The sequence below is a fragment of the Neolamprologus multifasciatus genome, chromosome 1 (assembly GCF_963576455.1).
Source record: "Neolamprologus multifasciatus chromosome 1, fNeoMul1.2, whole genome shotgun sequence".
Classification (NCBI taxonomy): domain Eukaryota; kingdom Metazoa; phylum Chordata; class Actinopteri; order Cichliformes; family Cichlidae; genus Neolamprologus; species Neolamprologus multifasciatus.
In genome coordinates, this window is record NC_140439.1 from 34,554,614 (window position 1) to 34,568,149 (window position 13,536).

Consider the following 13,536-nt stretch of genomic DNA (forward strand, 5'->3'; position numbering starts at 1 on the left):
AGGGATAGCTACTGACCTTAACCTGCAGGGAAATGGACATCACTCACACACACTCATGCACTTTGCATGCATTAACACTTGACACATCACCCGTACTCAGATGCGTCCTCCTGCTCATGCCAATATGTGCGCTGCTTTTATGTATTCTCGCAAAGTGGGTGTCTCTGTGTATCTGTCTTCCTTTGACACACCTCTACTTCTTCTTCTTGGTTACAAGCCGTTCTCTGTGCCAGGGGCCCCATTAGCAATGTCTGATTGGTTTGGCCTGGCGTTTCTTTGTCTAACTGTCAGTGTTGTTGGCCAACTCTGTTGTACAGTGTCTTCGTGTTACAGGTTGCTAATAACACCAAAGAAAAATCCAACTGGGAGGCTAAACAACCTTGGGTGGAGTAGAAGAAAACGATCCAACTAGAGATGAAATATTTGAACCTGTGGTGCTCAGTTCATCCAAGCCATCAATTTAACAAAAGACTGCCTCATCCCTTGTATATTAAGGTATATCAACACTTTCTGCTGCTGCTCCATTCAGAGTGTTAGGTGAGTGTGGGATTTGTGTTTGCAGCAACATGTACTCAGAAGAGGCATCTTGGCATCTATTCTGTTTGTTCATAGTTATTCTTGACAGTGTACAAGCCCAGGCTTTACAATAGAAGCACTTTTCCCAGTACTCAAATTCTGCTTTAAACCCAAACAATTCTGACAGCAAAAGACAAACAAAAGATGCCCTTTTTTTTTTTTTAGATTAAACAATTTGCACAACTTTTCTCATTTAAAATAAGTCTTTTGGCATTTTTTTTCTTTAAATGTCATATGCTTTGTGCACTAAAAAAATACTATTTTTTTTAGTATTTTTTTTAATACTAAAAAACAAACAAACTAATTGTTAATATGTGTATGGAAACATTCTTACCCTGCATAAAATATATAAATTTACCATCAGATTTATGAAACATGCACACTGGCCTATTTGGTTCTTACCACTGTGCATATGTCAGAATCATTCTGACTCAATAGACTAGCACAAAATGTATAGCTATATTTGCATGCTACCTAAATATAAAGAAGCATGTGACAATCAGGTGAGAAACCAGGACAAAATCCAAGTCTGAAGAAACAATTGTCTCCAAAGAGAAAGCCAGGAAAGGTAAATGTTTCCACCAGAGAGACTATAAGAAAAACAAGAAAACGGCACAGTGACCTGGTGCAGCTAGTCTGTCATTCCAAGATAAGAAACTAAATACAAGTGAAAAAACAAATCCAGATTTTCCAGCATCTGTAGACTAGTGCCATGAAATTTGTAGTACTAGTAGTGAAATGCTTTAGTACAAAGTACGAGCAAATTCAGGCACTGATTTGTGCATGAAACATTCGTATGCACCAGCCACTCACCGTCTGGTGAGAATGTCACTCCGTAAACTGGAAAACTTTACACCTGAAGAAAACTATGTCTATCAGATAGTATAGGCACTGGCACTTACTTTCCAATCATGCAGTTTATGAAAGACTGCCCACCTGCAGTGGACTGATGCCCCACAGTTTGAGAACCAATGACCTAAATTGGCACATCTGATCCGCTGCCTTTTGTAAACAGAAGGGTTGAACAGCAGGTGGGTGGTACTTCTGTGCTTATAGTCAGAACTTTGATCTGGATAGAAAAAGCAGTAACCTGAAGCCTGAACGTCTGGCTCATAGGAATCACTTACATGTACGTTTACCTTATTTTACCTTATAAAACACTCTTTTGCCATCTTTAATAGGAACATCCACCATTGTAAGAATATTTATAAGAAAAAGAACATTTAAAAGGTTCCTGCTGAGTTATTCATAGACCATGTTTTGTTATTTTTCCATTGTGGCTGTTGACTACAACATGGATTCATTCTATGTATAGTAGCAGTGTGCTAAAATGCAAGGTGTGAGTGAGAAAAGTGGCTCAGTAGTGTCTTTTTTCCCCTAAAGTTTGCGATCTCGGCTTGGCAAGTGTATTTTGGCTAACACGCGTACGTCTGGAGAGAGGAACAAAGTACAGGCAGGAAACAGAAAACGTGCTTAGGAAGTTATCTGAGCGAACAAAAATACTACCGCCAAGTCTTCCCTATCTTTTGGCTTGTCTGTCAGTCTGAAACGACCACACAGAACTAACATAACTGATACATGCAAGACTCAGCCACCAGAGAACAGCACGAGGTCTGTAATTATATGTTGGGAAAGGAGACAAATTACTGATTAAACATAGTAATCTTTTGGACGTAAATTCCCACTGATGACAGCCTTCCCTCTCGTGTGGGCGGAGGAGAGACAGATCACCCAGGGAGCTCCCTATTTGCTCCCCAGCAATAGAAACTAGAAGTCAGAGACCGCTGTGGCCCTGGCAGTAGCATTTTCCCAGGAAGTGTAGAGAGAAAATGAAAGGGAAACAAGATTATAGTAGGAGAACAGGTACACTGTTTAATAAATACAGATAAAGAGATGCAAGCAATTAAAACACAGCCACTACCAGATAAACTCCTAAAAGTGTATTGAATATCCTTTGAGACCAAGAAATGTCACCTAAACAGTTCATTAGTAACATGCCTGCTGAAGAAGTTTAAACTTTAGAATCTCTGTTTGACTTAAAATCACTGTCACATTTTTCTTATATAATGTAGAAATATATTCAGTAAATCATCAGACTGTCTTTTATCCTAACCTGTGGGTTTCCTTTAAAAGCAATTCCCTAGAGGACACTGGTATCATATTTTTGAAAAGCAGCATTAATTCTTTATGAATGCCCACAGACGTTGTACCAGTACAACATGATATTAGGAATGTGACTGGATGTTTACAGTTTGTCATCTGTGACAGCGGCATCCTGTGTACGCATTTGAAGGCACACAGAACACAGACTGCAGCTCCCGTAGTGACCTTGGCACTTTACCTTTGCCGGCATGCATAAAAACAGCTGTGCATGCTTTAAGATTTTTAATGATTGCAGATTCCTCCGACTTCACCTTGGCTCTCGCATATGTCTAAATGATTGGATCTAGTTTATATTTATCTTGTTTGCGTTTATGCTCTGCTCATCTGATGACAGGCACAGCAGTGTATTCTGTTTGTCAAGCATTTTAGAGCTCGTCTGTGTGTGTGTGTGTGTGTGTGTGTGTGTGTGTGTGTGTGTAAGCGACTAAAAACAGCACACATTAGAAACCAAAATGCCCATCTGTTCCCAAAGTTTGTAATTATGCGTGTACGCTGTTGTCTGTCTTTTGTGTGGACATCTGAGTGGAGCCTGGCACAGCGACTGGGAACATATTTGTGTTTCCAGGGTCATTGTCGGCCTGCGTGTGTGCATTAGAACTCATTTAGAATAACGCACGCTGGCAGGATTTGCTAGTTTGTGCTCACGTTTTGTTTTCTTTTTTGCTTTCTTTTAATGACTTGCAAAGGGGATGGAAGGTTAAGGCGTTATCTAGAATTGCATTCACACGAAACGGAGAAAGACGAACATTGCACGCTTAACTCTGAGACAACCTGTCACTGACAGGAGTTTGATTTTCATATGTGGCTGCATGTATATTTCTTTATTCGACGCGGCACTCATTTCATTATGCTCCTCTGCACACGTACAGGCAGTGGTAATCAGGCCACTTATCTTCCCCAGCCTCCCTGGCTCTTCAGGCATGATATCAAACGGGGCTGCTATGACAAGCCGAGGCTCCTGTAGCTCACACCACGGCTCACCTTTAATATCAATTGATTTTTTTTTCCCTTCACTCATAAGGATTCCTCCGGCGGAGGATAATATTTCTGAGCTGAGGAACAATGTATCGCTTTCTCAGTCAGGGCGCCTTTGCAATTATGGTGGCCAGCAGCATGCAATTGAATTCTTCACTTGGTTCTCCTCCGTGGAGGTGACTCCACCCTCCTTCACTCCATCTGTTTCCCTCCCTCTCTCTTTTTGTCGGTCTTTCTCTCTACAGGCCTGCTGGTTTCTTTTTCCGCCACATTGTCAGACCGAAAAACATTTCCCTAAATCAAACTCTCGCCTCATCAACTCCTCTTCTTTCTATTGTGTTCACCTCACATTCTTGTCATGGTCTCATCATAATTACCTCTAGATGACCTTTTGAAATGAACCAACTTTAAAAATGTACACAGGAGACATTTCTCTCTCCCAGACGCTGGATTGAAAATGACTTAGCATTACTTCTATGCCCCCACCCCGCCCCACATATTTCTGCTAAAACCCCTGACACTTTGAAATTCTCTCATCAAAGTATGAATCTCAGAGCTGCACAGAGACCAACTTCCCGAGGACGATACAGAGCCTGGAGTCATTCGTCTGTGTAGGGGCATGAAAAGAAGGGATTATATTCCATTCAGATAGTTTTTCTTTCTTTTTTTGGGGTGGTGGATAAATTCCATTGCTTGCTTTTTAACTTTATGGAAGTCTTTGAATGTTTTGTTCCTTTGTGATGTGATGCTCGCTTGAGGCTGCCTCCCTCGTGCTGCGCTTTGCCAGCCGACACACTGGGAGGGATCTGACCTTGAAATAGCGTCACATCATTTGGTTCAGCAGAGGTGTTTTTTGTTTTTTTTTTTACTCTTAAAGTTTTATATAAATTTTATATAGACTGAGGCTCGAGGAAAACATAGTGTCAATCAATAAATAGACTCATAAGTCACTGTATGTTATAGGCAAAGGAAAACGGCTATAAATTCTAGGTTTACATCACCAGAACATTTTTTCTCTTTTCAGTCCATCTCCTGCCCACAAATAATATCTTTTGGTTTCAAATATGCCCAACCTGCGACTAAACTGTAGCCCTGTCATAATAAACTGACTCTTTTGGTCAAATTGGGCAGAAAGCTTCTCTAAGTAGGAAGAGAGATTAAAGGGAAGAATAGGTGTGGAGGTTCAGCACACAACATTAGTCAGATATAGTGATGCTTTGTGACAACCCGATTTTCAGCTGTGCAGGTAAATCTGCTACTGCTTCAAGTTATTTCCAGTGTTTGAAAGTAGCTGAGTTTTCATTGTGTTACTGACAGGAGTGTGTTGACAGAAACCTCTGAGATTTGTGAAAAGCTGTTTGTTTGTAGCCGATTCACTTCTGACTTGTGAGACAACCTGAGTGACAGCAAGACTGAGAGAGTGAGAGGAATGAAAACCAGTAGTGAGAATGTCAGAATCCAGAGGTGGCAGAAAAAACAAGGAACAGAAAGAAGCAGCGACAAAAAAGTTACAATAATGAAGGAGAGAAGAAATGGTAAATGGTCTGTATTTGTATAGCGCGTTGCTTGGTCCTAAGGACCCCAAAGCGCTTTACACGATACACAATCATCCACCATTCACACACACATTCACACACTGGTGATGGCAGCTACATTGTAGCCACAGCCGCCCTGGGGCTCACTGACAGAGGCGAGGCTGCCGGACACTGGCGCCACCGGGCCGTCTGACCACCACCAGTAGGCAATGGGTGAAGTGTCTTGCCCAAGGACACAACGACCGAGACTGTCAGAGCCGTTGCTCGAACTGGCAACCTTCCGATTACAAGACAAACTGCCAACTCTTGAGCCACAACAGTGAATCAGAAAGAAGGAAGAAAGGGTAGGAGGAAAAAGTGCAGAGTTGGAAAAGAAAGAATGGGGAATTGGAAGGCAAACAGAAGAAATGGAGGAGCTATATGAGGAAGATGGAATAAATGGAAGGAAGAAAAGAAAGGTCAAGGAAGGCTCCTTGACCTTTTTTTCTTCTTTCCTATCTTATTCCAAAGGAATAAGATACGGAACACTGGAAGGATGGGAAAAACAGAGCCCCAAAGAAAGGAAAAACAGATGAAGAGCAAAACATCGAGATTGAATTATGGAAGGTAAAAATCAGTGGAAATAGGAAAAACACTAAAGACAGGAAGAAAGGTTTGAATGAAGGACGCAAAGAAAAGGCAAATGGATGTAAAGACAGAAGGAAGGAAGAACAGAAGCAGAAGAGAAATATGGAAATTCAGGAAAAAAAAGACTAGAAGTAAGGAAAAGTAGAATGATACAAAAAATGAAATAAAGTAGAAATATAAGCAGGATGAAATGAAAGACTGAAACGTACCGAAGAAAAAATGAAAAGATGGGAAAGAATGAAAAAAGTGATCTGAGATGCACTTTTCATCTTGTGTCACAACTCAGTGCTTTTAATTTTGGGGGAAAAGTCAAATGAAGCGGAGCTGAAATTCATTTCTATTCCGCGGGGACTCACAGCAGCGCTCTCTGGCAAATGGCTTTTCACTTTGTCAAATTTAGCGAGGCCGTATCTCTGAGGGGCAGCACGCAGCAGCCAGGCCTGCTGCAGACTACTGCCAGTCCACCCGGCAGCTGAAGATATACTATAGCACTTAACAGCATGTTCCATCTCAGCACTTCTTTATTTCCCTTTTACCACTTCCTTGTCTGCGTGCATTGTGGTTTCATGCTGTCTTTAACTGCCAGGTTGTGCATTTTTCTGGAATCCACCCCAGTATCGTAATCTGTAACTTTTCATCTGTAATTTTATAATCACAAGTATCCAACAGCAGTATAGACTGTAGCCACTTTCAAGCAGCTTATGTAGAGTATATCTGAAAATCCTTCCCATGCAGTATATGTATCTCTCCCCGGTCTTTCTAGGGTTCTGTGTCTACTCTTTTGTGGAGTTGTGGAGTTATTTATTCTAATTTGTTTGGTCTGTGTGACAGATGTGTGCCATCTCTATTTACTAATGCGCCTCTTTCATTAGTGATTGTGTGTTTATCAGTCCACACACAGGTAAACAAAACTGTGTGTTGTTTCTGTCACAGCAAAGTGCCTGAGGTTGTTCTACTCATTCTATACACACATTTGAAATAGACAGTATTATTAGACAGAAACAAAACAAACAAGCTCCCTGACTGTGTCCCTCCTCTCCGGGAGTTTTTTAAGCACTTTTATATCCCAGTTCCCCGTTTGTTTTACCTTTTTTTCCCAATAGTATGCTTCCTCTGTAGAAGCAGTCCAATTTTTCTGAAGCGCCAGCATCTGCAGTTCAAATAGGTCGAGAAATTAGACCATGAATGCATTATGTGATTGTCCGGTCGCTTACTTGTTTATCTCATTTTGGAAACCATTATTTGAAACACTACTTACTTGAGGTTTTTTGGGGTTGGAGGGAAATACACCCCGAAAACCTAAATACTAGGTTCATTTAGCTAGTGTAGCAAAAGTGTGCACTACACAGTAATTCTTGTGAGTTTAGTGATTTTTGATTGACTGTTTATTAAGCCTCAATAAATGCAACTCGATTAAGCCCAACCAAATTGAGCTGAGTTCTCCAAATGGGAACATTCATTTCTATATTTAGAAGTGGTCGGCCAGTGTTTGTAATTACTGTCCAACTAGACTGCTGTAAAGTTTCTTTGCTAACAACAGACATCACTGATGGTCTAAATTGTCTTTTTTTTAAGCACTACACCTCTAAGGCATCTCGAGTTAATATTGAGGACTTCACTGCATTGTTTTAGCTTTCATCTACTTAATTCATGAATAAAATAATCACATTTCCATATCAATTCAGTTGAGGAACTTGGAGGCACTCCAGCGGTATTCAAATGATTTAATTAATCATTGCTATCCAGATGCCTCCGCTGATGATATATTCTTGGTTTCCGTTTCTATTTACTCCTAAATCTTAGTTCATGACTTCTCCAGTGGTAACTCAGAGTTTTCTGCCACTGCCCACTTGCCCTCTTGTAAACAGTATTTAAGTATTCTGTGATCTGGCCTGCTGAGCTGGATTTCCCTCTGGCACAACACGTTTGACATCGTGTTGTTTTGCATTTATAAGAATACAGCAATATTATAAGAGTGCTTAAATTTGGCATGGGAAACGTATACTGCTGTGAACTAGAGGGCATGTGCAGATCCCGCTGCTCTCTGCTGCTCTCTTTGTAAATAAGTCTTTATAAAGTCACATAAATTTCACATAAACTTTAAAATATCTTAGTGTTTAAGAAATAATACAAGTCCACCGCCACCTTTACACTGGTCTTGCATTCTTAGCAATTTGTTTATGCATCCAGTTGATAAAATGATATTAACTATTTACTTGGGGCACTGTTTGAATCTGCCTCATCAAAGTGCATTTGAACTTAACTCTCCTATTTAGATCTTTTTGCCACTAGCGCGCAGCTCTTAAGCTGCTACTAGACTCAACAGCTAACATCAGCTAATAATTTTGTTGTGTGCTAATTTAAATTAATTACCCTGCCACAATAGGGACCTACCTGCATCTTAGAACCATTATGTTGAAAGTAATGATAGTAGATCAAAACTTTTTGTCATCTTAATTTAAAGATTGGGAGCAATGGCAAACATCTAGCCTGGCACTTCCTGAAGGTAATAAATTTCACCTTCTGTAACATTACCTCCACAACTCCTCAACATTAACAACAAGGTGCCGAAACCAGTTTCTACTGAGCTTCTACTACTACTGATCTGCTGAGGTGTAAACCAACAATACCACATCAAGTAAAAAAGAACTCATAAGCAACTTGCAGGGCTTTCTACTGGGCAGTCTCCCACAAACCCTTGGCTCCATATTAAGATACTATCCATGGGAATCACAAACAAATTTGCTGAATCGCAACATCCACTGAAAACATGCTTGATTTTCCACTAAGAATAATGACAGAGCACTTAAGTGCTCAAGTTGTTTGCCCTTGTCAAACCCTACTTGAGTCAAACAAAGCAGCTGATTTTACCTTCTTTTTTTTTATCGCCAAGAGATCCCTAGGCAAATTGTGGGCGCACCAACGTGTTTCTACTAACCAGTACAACCAGCACCAAAGACTGCAACCAGTACCAAAAACCTTACCACAGCTTAGAGCAACCATGAACAAAGTGAAGAGATTTTATTGGGCAGACGGCTTCATAATCTGGAACCTATACTAGTTAGTTTCCAATAGTGTTGCTTTAAAATGAAAATATTTGTTGTAGTCATTGGTCTTTATTTTATTATAGCATATAGGCCACACTGAGTTTTTGGAAGTATAAATTTGAAGTTCTTGAGTTAACTGACTGGAGGACATGGTAGGGCAAATTGTCTTATGCATGGTAATTCTATTTTCTGGTTGCTTTGTCAGAGTAAATTTACCTGAGTTTGATTGATTATATGCAATCCTTAAGCTGTTAACAGCTGAATCCTTAATGCTGGCACAACGGAGGAGTGTCCGCTTGGATACAGTGCACTGTACTATATACTGATGCTGAGTAGTTCCAGCAGTTATTTTATGTTGAAGCAATGCAGCTCACGTTTCATGTCCCCTTTCCGATTTCCAGTAGAGTTACCTGGGAGAAGCTAAGTGAATTTGTGGTATTTGTGGGTATGTAATATGTGGGTTTAATTGTGTAATTGGAGGCACTGTGGTACAAGAAAGAGTTCATTTTTTCCAATCAAGCAAAATTATATTCAAATGCGTGTCTAAAAGCAATGTGAGGCTGGATTAAGGCAGCCTACCTGTTTTCATCAAATCTGCCTCAGTAAACAGATTCTGAAATATCGTCTCTAAACTTCTTATTGTACTGAATAGTTTGAGAATTTATTTGCTCATAGGTTTAAATGCAGCCCATTTCTTTTTATTCCGTCTTCTTTTTCCATTTATTTATCTAAAATCAAATTCCTTGAAGTATCGTAAAGGACTTTGTACTCTTAGATCTGTGCTGGTCTAACCACTGGGTATACCCACGGTCCAGTATGGTTTGTTAACTACCTTCTAGAGCCCCTGTGGAGAAACCACACGTCTTTTTTCCCCACACTCGCCTCAGCCTTGAAAGCATTCCGGTCACACTACATTGATGTTTTCAGGGTTCCTCTGAAAGGTTGTTTCAAGACTCATCTCATTTTCCTCGCTGCAGTTGCATAGTCGTGTGTCGACTATGAAAGAAAGCGAGCGGGAGTACATATCTGCTGCGTCTCCATTATACATTTCAACATTGTCTCCTTTGCCAAATGAGTCCTTTGTCAGCTCAGAGAGCAGCGCTAATGAGAGAGTTGCATTGCAGCATTTTAGAACCCATTGCTCCCCTATTAATCTGGAGAGATTTGTGTTCAGGCGTATTTTTTTTTCTGCTCAGCCACCCCCATCTCTCCCTCTGCTCTCTGATTGACGATAACGAGGTGGTTGGCTAAAACCAGCTCTTATCGACAAAACAAAATGGCTCCCAGCCGTGTGTGTGTGTGTGTGTGAGAATGCATACTTGTGTGTTGGTTTCCCTGGCTCTGCATTCTCTCCCTGACGATGATTCTGAGCATCAACACATACTGGCACGGTGCTCATGCTGCCATGTTCTGCTGCATGTGTGTATTAGTGTGTAACCGTTTTAGTGCGAGTATCATCACAATGAGAACGAGATGAAAGGCCGGTTCGTCTGTGAGTCACAAGATGCTGCCTGCTTCCTAAATGGCCCCGAATAGTCGATGTACAATAAAGATGATCAGCTCCACTTACAATTGGTTTGTGCACGTAGAAATTACAGTCGTGAAAATGAATTCTGCAAATAAAGAATCAAAAGATGAAAGACACTGAAGGATACACAGAGAGAAGCATATATACGGATGAAGATGCATATAGTCAACTATTGGATAAAATAAAGCAATGGAGAAAAACTGATTTGCAAACATATGAATACATAGAAACCCGTCATGTGTTAAAGCAGCGGTCCCCAACCCCCGGTCCGGTCCGTGAGTCGTTTGGTACTGGGCCGCGAGAGTTGAGGCTCAGGTGTGAAATGTATGGTTTTCAGTGTTTTTAGCGGTTTTTAGCGTTATTTTGTTATCGTTGTTATCGTTAACTCGGTTTTCCTTGGTCTTTTCACGTGTGTTATGAATAAATCTTATTTTTTTCGGTACCGATACTAGTTTTTTTGTTGTATTTATCCGCGACACCTTAAAGGCCGGTCCGTGAAAATATTGTCGGGCATAAACCGGTCCGTGGCGCAAAAAAGGTTGGAGACCCCTGTGTTAAAGTACTGGAAAAGACATGTAAAGGTGAACTTTGATATGAAAGAATACTGTCACAAAGACCTGTAAATGCATAATAAATTTAAATAAAATTACTGGCAAATGCAAAGCAAAGTTACAAAAGCCTTTCAAAAGTCTCTTCTTGTGCTGTGGAAGATAATGAGTACAGATTTAAACTGTCAAAATTTTTTGTGCTTTTATGCCTTTTTTGTAGTATATAAGTTCTCCACAAAAGACAATTTGTACGTCTCTTCAGTCACTTTTCTTCTTTTATTATTGTTGTTGATGTCAACATGACTGACACGTGTCTGTGTTCTGGTCAGGTTGGCAGTGTGTATCTTCATGCTGTCTATGAAAAGGATTAATATAATGGAGATGACGAATACTACGATGCTGTTAACTTCGCCGATGAAGTGATTTGTATTAGTGGTTTAGGAAATGTTTTTTTCTTTTATGTATATTCCCCCAAAACCCTCAGTTTGATATTTAAAATAAAAATGCGAGGAAGCTGAGTGTAAAAGTGAAGCTCTCAATTTACCGGTCGATCTACGTCCCTACCCTCACCTATGGCCACGAGCTGTGGGTAGTGACCGAAAGAACGAGATCGCGGATACAAGCGGCAGAAATGAGCTTCCTCCGAAGGGTGGCTGGCATCTCCCTTAGAGATAGGGTGAGAAGTTCGGCCATCGGGGAGGGGCTCAGAGTAGAGCCGCTGCTGCTCCACATCGAAAGGAGTCAGCTGAGGTGGTTCGGGCATCTGACAAGGATGCCTCCTGGGCGCCTCCTGGGTGAGGTGTTCCAGGCATGTCCCACCGGGAGGAGGCCCCGGGGCAGACCCAGGACACGCTGGAGAGATTATATCTCTCGGCTGGCCTGGGAACGTCTTGGTGTTCCCCCGGATAAGCTGAAGGAGGTGGCTGGGGAGAGGGAGGTCTGGGCCTCTCTGCTTAGGCTGCTGCCCCTGCGACCCAGCCTCGGATAAAGCGGATGAAGATGGATGGATGGATGTTTCCTAAAACAAACTTTGGATTATAGTTTTTCACAGATGTTAGTATGTATGACTCTGGTGCTGTGGATGCAGCTGTGGATTAATTCACATCTGCGTACATTAGTGATCCTTACAGCAGGCAGTCGCATGTGGGATGGGACAAAACTTGATGGTGTTTGTGCAGTGAGAAAATCGAATGCCTCTGTTCCACTACTGTGTCCATTTAATGTAATTTCATTTCACCATATGGGTACTTAAGCAGAGAAAACATTAGTGTAATAACATTACATTTCTCTAATCTTTACTCCCTTTCCCCCCATTTACATTGCTCTCAACCTTCATAATTACATTGCACTTTCCTCTCAGACAGGTACCCCTGTATCATTTTTATTTCTTTTTCGGTTGAATTGTTTGAGATTAGAAGTAGCAATAACACAGGTTATTGTTTTTCTTCTATGCAACTGAGGTAAATTTCGATTATAGCCACTTTCCTCTCAGTTTTCCAGTTTTCTTCTTTGTTGATTGATGTGAAATTGCAAGGCTCGGCAATGCCAGAAAGTAAATTTTAAAAATATCTCAAACAGTAAAGAACAAATTTCTACTATATCATGGAAAAAAACACAATGAAGTCCATGTTAACAGTGATTCTAAAACGTGATAAGAATCTTGATCCAGTTATTTACTGTCTGTGTAAATATTTGCCGACAATTTCCTCTGAACTCTGAAGACCAGTTGTTGTAGTTCTAAAAGCTAAATACATATATATCTAAAAAAAATGTGAGCGACTAACTGGATGGTCCCTGTTCTCCCTGAATTCGTATTTCATAGTTGGATTTGTCAGGACATTTTTTTCACGTTTGTGTCTGGTTATTCACTCGCAACCTGTAGGCAAAAGTAGTCTTCACGTAAATCTCTCTGTTTTTCTCTTTCACAGGGCCCCATAGAGAATGACATTGTGATTCACGTGGCCCTGATAGCTGAGAGCCAGAGGTAATGTTTGTGTGTGAGTGTGTCTGTGTGTATATATGTGTGTGTGTGTCTCTTAATGTGTTGCAGACCATAAAGGGAGGTTATTTTCCGCTGCTCACTCCTAGTCAACTCTGTCAGTGCCGTAATTGTGGTGAGCTCATAAAGCTGGAGCTCAGGCTGACCTTTGCCTCATCTGTCATTCTTCTCATTGTCTGTGTGTGTATGTGTGTCTGTGTGAGTACACATGTGCCTGTGTAAGCACACTTAAATACATGTGTGGCGGCGTGGGTGTGTGTGTTAAACAGGGTCAAGTGACTCCGTGAAGCTTGTTAACCTGTAGCTCCAATTACTGCTGCTTGCAAGTCCCCATCAGGTCTCCTGCATCATCTTCAACTTGTCTCCTGTATATACTGTGTCTCAGTAAAGCTCATTAGTAACATTTCGAAACATGAATAATTTGCGTCTAGTTTTATATTTACAACAGTCATTCACCATTTGTTCTAATTTAAAGAGAATGAATCTAGAGACATAATATTTATTACCATTCATTACCATTCAGCCACAGCTTTAACAC

The 13,536-nt window shown here is 40.8% G+C and overlaps 1 protein-coding gene across 3 annotated transcripts in view; it reads left to right on the forward strand.

Moving 5' to 3' along the window:
- The window catches only part of phkb (phosphorylase kinase, beta), a 102,408-nt gene that overhangs the window by 61,669 nt on the left and 27,203 nt on the right, over positions 1–13,536 (forward strand). For all 3 annotated transcript variants that reach the window (XM_085155719.1, XM_085155709.1, XM_085155728.1), the window contains one exon: positions 12,928–12,983. In XM_085155719.1, coding sequence (XP_085011845.1) covers positions 12,928–12,983 — 56 coding nt within the window. The remainder of the gene's footprint in view (positions 1–12,927; positions 12,984–13,536) is intronic.